The sequence below is a fragment of the Bison bison genome, unplaced genomic scaffold (assembly GCF_000754665.1).
Source record: "Bison bison bison isolate TAMUID 2011002044 unplaced genomic scaffold, Bison_UMD1.0 scf7180017864472, whole genome shotgun sequence".
NCBI classification, from domain to species: domain Eukaryota; kingdom Metazoa; phylum Chordata; class Mammalia; order Artiodactyla; family Bovidae; genus Bison; species Bison bison.
Genome location: NW_011495033.1, coordinates 3,787,752 through 3,794,358, shown reverse-complemented (window position 1 = coordinate 3,794,358; position 6,607 = coordinate 3,787,752). Strand labels below are relative to the sequence as shown.

Here is a 6,607-nt window from a genome sequence, read left to right as displayed (position 1 = left end):
GCCAAGCCTCTCCCAGACACTAATGTGTAAACTGAATCTCCTGCTTGGCGAATTTCTCTAATAGGCACCTCAGACTTAACATGTTCAAAATCGACATCCTGATTCCACTTCAATTCTGCTCCTTCAACTATTTCTCCCATTTCAGTAAATAGCAGCTCCATTCTAGACCAGTCAAAAAACCTTGGAGGCAATTTATTTATTTATTTATTTATTTTAATTTCTAAAAACACTTTATTGAGGTGTAACTGATCATAAACTGCACTGATTAAAAATGCACGCTGTGGGACTTTCCTGGTGGTCTAGCAGTTGAGACTCTGACTTCCACTGCAGGGGACACAGGTTCAATCCCTCATCAGGGAGCTAAGACCCCACATGCCATGCTGGGCAGCGAAAAAAAAGCACAATTTGATAAGTTTGGACATATGTATACACCCACTGAGACAATTTATTCTTGAATTAACTTTTTTACTGAAGTACAATATATATTTTAAAAAATGCACAACTCATAAGTGAATTATCACAAAGTGAATAACATCTGTGCAACAAGCATCCAGGTCAAGAAACAGCACATTGTGTCCTCTCTCTGTTACTCCCCTCTTTCTCTCCAAAGGTGACTTCTATCCTGACTTCTAATGCTATAGATTAGCTTTGCCTGCTTTTTTGGATGTTGTACAATGGGATGAATCCTAATCACTAGCTCACTAGGGAACTCCCAGTATTCTTGTACTTATATATGTGTGCATATATCTGCTGGGGGTAGAATGGTTGGGTCAAAGGGCATGCTTATGTTCAGGGGTGTGTGTATATGTGTGTGCGCGCATGCGCGCTCAGTTAGGTTCAACTCTGCGATCCCATGGACTGTAGCGTGCCAGGCTCCTCTGCCCGTGGAATTTTCCAGGCAAGTGTAGGTACTATGGTGGCTTAGTGGTAAAAAATCTGCCTGCCAATGGAGGGGATGCAGGAGACTTGGATCCCTGAGTCAGGAACATCCCCTGGAGAAAGCACATGGCAACCCACTCCAGTATTCTTGCCTGGAGAATCCCATGGACAGAGGAGCCTGGTGAGCTGCAGTCCACAGGGTTGCAAGGAGTCGGACACAACTGAGCTCACGCGAATGCACCTAGGTACTGTCTTCTGTCCTCAGGTTTTCACAGTGGTTGTATTGACATACACTTCTTCAGGATGTGTGTGAAATTTCCAGTTGCTCCATATCCTGCCCTATGCTTCGTATTGTTGCTCTTTTCTATTTTAGTCATTCTGGTGGATGTGAAGTGGTATCTGTTATGGTTTGAATTTGCACTTCCTTGATGACTAATGAAGTTATGCGTGCTTGTCCCACTATTCATCACTGTGTAACAAATTATCCCCAAATTTGGAAGCTTAAATAATCAATATGGTCTGAACTTCTCTGGGGGGCCCATGGTTAAGACTCCATGCTTCTACCAGAAGATCCCCTGGAGGAGGGCATGGCAACCCACTCCAGTATTCTTGCCTGGAGAATCCCACGGACAGAGGAGCCTGGCGGGCTACAGTCCAAGGGGTCACAGAGAGTCGGACACAACTTAGGACATAGCATGCTTCCACTGCAGGGGGGCATGGGTTGGATCCTGATCAGGAAACTAAGATCCTATATGCCTCTCAGCCTAAATAAATACATAAATAAAAGATAAAAGCTCTTAAAAGAAGAAAAACAAATGAACAAAAGCCAACAATTCTTTTCCTACCTTGCATAGTTTTGGAGGTCAGGATTTCAGGAGGTCTGCTGGGAAGAACTAGCTTGGGGTTTCTCTGGCAGATGAGGTCAGGTAGGGACTGGAGGAGCTGGGGGCTGATGGAATAGCCATCTCTCTTCATGTGGCTCAGGGTGTATCCATGAGGTCTGCCTGCTGGACCTTCCTCACAGCACAGACTGCTTACAGAGTGGCTGAAGGCTTAAAGATAGAATATTCCATCAAATAAAGTGGAAGAGACATTGTCTTTTATGAGCTAGTCTTGGAAGTCCCATAGGATCACTTCTGCCTTATTCTATCGACCTAAATAGTCACAAAAGGCCACTCAGTTTCCAGGGAAGGAAGCAGAGGCTCCACCTCTGATTGGAAGGACTATCAAAGTTACACTGTAAGAGGAAGTGTAGGATGGAAAATATTGTTGCCTGTATCTTTGCCACACGTGTTTGCCTATCGGCCATTCTGCGTAGTGCTTGAGCCATCATTTCTCCTTTTTCTGAGGGGTTGTCTTTTTCTTTCTTTGTATGCAAAATATATTCTGGGTGCTAGTTTTCCCCTCAGGTATATGTGTTATAAATATCTTTCCCCCTTATTCTGAGGTTTGCCTTCTCATGCTCTCAATGGGTCCTTGTGTGTGCGTATGTGTGTGTGCATGTGTGCTTATAAACTGAAATTTTTATGAGACAAGTGTAGATTCATATGCAGTTGTAAGAAATAAGAGAGAGATCCCTTTCATCCTTTACCCAGCTTCTCCGCTGGTGATGTCTCGCAAAACTGCAGAATAATATCATAACCACAGCCAAGTATCACAGGATGTTGACCTTGATATAGTTTACCCGTTTTATTCAGATTTCCTGTTTTGCTTGTGCTCACTTACATGTGTGTATTAAGTTGTATACAATTTTATCGTGTGTACATGTAGCCACTATGATAAAGTTACTGAACAGTTCTAGTACAAGGATTCCTAATGTTTATAATCACACCAACCCCTGTCCCTACCACTGGCAGCCACTAATCCATTTCTAAAATTTTGTCATTTCAAAAATGCTATATATACCTTACACACATTAGGATGGCTACTACCAAAAAAAAAAAGAAGAAAGAAAAGAACAAATGTTGGTGAGAATGGGTAGAAATTTGAACACTTTTACACTGTTGGTAGGTGATGGGTATGTAAAAAGAAGCAACTTCTGTGGAAAAGAGTACACTGCCTCAAAAACTTACAGAGAATTCCTTGGCTGTCCAGTGGTTAAGACTCAGCACTTTTATTGCAGAGGCCAAGAGTTCAATCCCTGGTCAGGGAAAAAAAACAAAACCCCAAACAATAGCTAAAACATGGAAACAATCCAAGTGCTTATCGACAGATGAATGCATAAGCAAAATGTGGTGTATACATACAATGGGATGTTGTTCAGCCTTGAGAATATTATGCTAAGTAAAAGAAGCCAGTCACGAAAGGGCAACTATTCCAAGATCTCACTTCTGTGAGGTATGTAGTCAAATCCATAGAAACAGAAAGTAGGTTGATGTTTGCCAGGGGCGGGGGACAGAGAGGGATGGGGAGTTAATGCTGAACAGGGATAGAGGTTCAGTTTTACAAAATGCAAAATGTTCTGGAGGATGGATGGCAGTGATGGTTACATAATAATGTAAATATGCTTAATGCCACTGAAATGAAGGCTTACAATTGGTGAAGATGATAAATTTTGTTACGTGTACTTTACCACAATTAAAAATAAAGGCTTTATATTAACAGTTGGAATCACGTATGTAGTTCACATGGACTTCCCTGTGGCTCAGACGGTAAAGAATCTGCCTGCAACGGAGGAGACCCCAGGTTTGATCCCTGGGTCAGGAAGAATCCCTGGAGAAGGGAATGGCTGCCCACTCCAGTATTCTTGTCTAGATAATTCTCTGGACAGAGGAACTTGGCAGGTTACAGTCTATGGGGTCACAAAGAGTCGGACACAACTTAATGACTAACACTTCTACTTTCACATGTAGTACGTAATATTTTTTTTTGCTCTGCATAATTCCTTGGAGATTAGTATATCTTTTAATAAACAGATAGTCTTGTTTTTATTTTTGGCTGCACCCTATGACTTGTAGGATCTTAGTTCCCTGACTAGGGATTGAACCCAGACCACTGCAATGAAAAGTACCAATTCCCACTGGGGAGCTCCTTCTTTTCTATTGATTGATTTCTGCATTGTTTTAAAAATGTTTTGATTATCCTAAGGTCATGACAATATTCTGTTATTTTCTATATGTTTTACCATTTTACTTTTCACATTTAGATCTACAATCCATCTGGAACTGATTTTGTGTACAAGGTGAGGTTTAAGGTCAAGAATCATTTCTCCCCCAGATCTCCAGTATCTTTTATCAAAAAGACTGTCCTTTTCCCACAGCTCTGCATGGTCATTTTAGTCATAAGTGTGGGTCTATTACTGGATTTTCTGTTCTTCTCAATGTAATCTTTGGTGTACTTTGTGCCAGTATCACACAGTCTTAATTACTAAAAAAGGAAATGGCAGCCCACTCCAGTTGCCATGGACAATTCCACAAAGGAGTCTGGCGGCTACAGTCTGTGGGGTCACAAACAGTTGGACACCACTGAGCAACCAACACTTTCACTTTTTTTAATGTCTTGCCGTCTGAGTTTGAATCCTCTCACTTCACTCTTTTTCAAGCTTGTCTTGATTATTCTTATTCCTTTGGCATTTCCCCATAACTTCAGAATTACTCTGTTGATTAAAAATTTCTTGGGATTTTGATTGGGATTATACTGAATTTATAGACCAATTTTAGAGAATTGGTATCATTGCAATACTCCCTTTTTTTTTGGTTGCACTGAGTGGGGCTCAAAATGGGCAAGAGGGGCAGTGAACCTGGCAGCCCCTTGCATCTTGTGTCTGCAGTGGAGCCCGGTCTCCCAGGGCTCAGATCTGGCTTCAGCACCTGGGCAATGGCTGCCCTGCTCCAGGAAGCTGAGGACAAGACCAGGGTGCTGCTGCCCCCCAGTGTCGAGGGTGGGGAAGAACAGGCAAAGTGTAGCCTTTAGGCTGAAGCGGTGTGTGGGCGGGTTCCCAGTCTCTCTCCTCACAAAAGACACAGTACAGGGCGTGGGCATAACCAGATCTTTATTTTACCAGAAGGGACAGGCAGTGGGGCAGTGCAGCATCCAAGCCCCAGACCGGACATGCAGCATCCACATGCAGGAACACAGGCTGGGGCAGGGCGAGGGGTGGGGGACCAGGACCACAGGACACCCGCAGCGTCCCTGCGGGGATGCTGGGGCCCTGGGCTCTTCTGCCTCCTCTGAAGCAAGGAGACAGAGGACCGGGCTGCTTCCCCACAGCTGGAGCCTGATCCTTTCTGGCCAGGAAGCAAGCCGGCACGAGCAGGGAAGGATTCCGGCCAGCCTACGGCACTCGATTCTGTGCAGGGCTGGCACAGCTCTGCCCACTGGAAGGGCCCGGCCTGATACTCAGGGCAGCACAGCCCTAGTAGGAAGGGGGTCTGTACATTTTCTATTCCCCAGAAGGGCTGGATCCTGATCCCAGAAAGGCTTAGCAGAGTTGGGACCAAGCCCCACTCCAGGGAAGGGGATTCCCTGAGCACGAGCAGGGGCCTCCTAAGGCAGTAGTAAACCGAGGGAGCTGCTGTACACAGGAGGCCTCGCCTCTGTGCCCGTGGGCGCGGGAGAGAGAGGTGAGGTACGAGAGCAGGCCTGGGGCTGGGCAGGGGTTGGCAAAGGGCGATGGCCCTGGGCCTGCAGCCACAGCTACTTGGGCCCAGAAGGGCTGGAGTGGGCGAGGCTGGGGACTTCCTGGGGGCAGGTTTTGGGCTGGGAAGACCAGGCCAGGAGAAGACAGGGTGGCCGTCATCCCCAGAATCCCTGCACCCATGCTGAAGCTCTGGCTGGGGCCATGGGGCGGCGGGGGATGGAGAGAAGCACAGAAAACTTCAAGGCACCAGGATTCTTGGGAGCAGCAGGGCCACCCCCACAGACAGACAAGACAGTGATTGTAATAAACATCTTCAATTTAAACTACACGATGTGTGTAGAGGGTGCGAGGAGAGAGGGAGAGAAAAAGACAGACAAAGGAAGAGACGGACAGGAGATGAGGGTGCGAGAGACAAACCAGACAGTCGTGGCAGTGAAAGCGAGGCTGTGGGATGGAGGAGAAGAGGCGGGAGACAGACAGAGACAGAGGGGAAGGGAAGACAGCCAGAGGCCTGAGCACGCAGCGCTTCTGGTCCCTCCAGAATAAGGCACCAGAGTCAGTGACGTTCCCGTTGTCCCTGTGGTATTAAAACGGGTGCTGAAGGTGGGGGCGGTGGCTGCTGAAGGGTGTGGGCCGATGAGACCTCACACCTGTGCACCGGTGGCCTTCTTGATCAGCGGTATCTGCAAGGACGGGAGATGCCATGAGGCCTTGGCTTCAGGGCCCCCACCACTCTGCCCAGGCAACCCACCGCAGACAGCGAGACACCCACCTTAGACAGGTCCATGCCCGTCAGGGCGTGCACAGAGGCGGGCAGCTCGGCCAGCAGTCGGTTCACTTCCGATGTCACCTTGCTGTTGTCCCCACTGAGGACCACAATCTCATCGACTTTGGTCAGTGGGGCGGCAATTTTGGCAGCAATCTAGAAGGCAGGGTGGGAGGAGAGCTGGTTGCCACTCGGACTCCATCCACCTGCCCCCTCCAGCATCTCTCCCTCCTGTTTCCACCTCACCCCACCCCAACGCAGCCTGGGCGGCCCTTATTTGCAATAAAGGTCAGATGGTCCCCTGGGTTAGGGATGAGCCTAGGCCTGTTGTAGAGTTCTTCCCCATGCCGCTGAGTACTTCCCCATTTGACCCTCCCAGCCAT

At 47.2% G+C, this 6,607-nt stretch overlaps 1 protein-coding gene across 4 annotated transcripts in view; it reads right to left on the bottom strand.

Annotated features, from left to right (window-relative positions):
• Positions 1–4,853: 4,853 nt before the first annotated feature.
• The window catches only part of FLOT2 (flotillin 2), a 17,794-nt gene continuing 16,040 nt past the window's right edge, over positions 4,854–6,607 (bottom strand). For all 4 annotated transcript variants that reach the window (XM_010861396.1, XM_010861394.1, XM_010861395.1 and 1 more), the window contains 2 exons: positions 6,231–6,380; positions 4,854–6,141 (listed from right to left, as the gene is read on the bottom strand). In XM_010861396.1, coding sequence (XP_010859698.1) covers positions 6,103–6,141; positions 6,231–6,380 — 189 coding nt within the window. In that variant the 3' untranslated portion in view covers positions 4,854–6,102. The remainder of the gene's footprint in view (positions 6,142–6,230; positions 6,381–6,607) is intronic.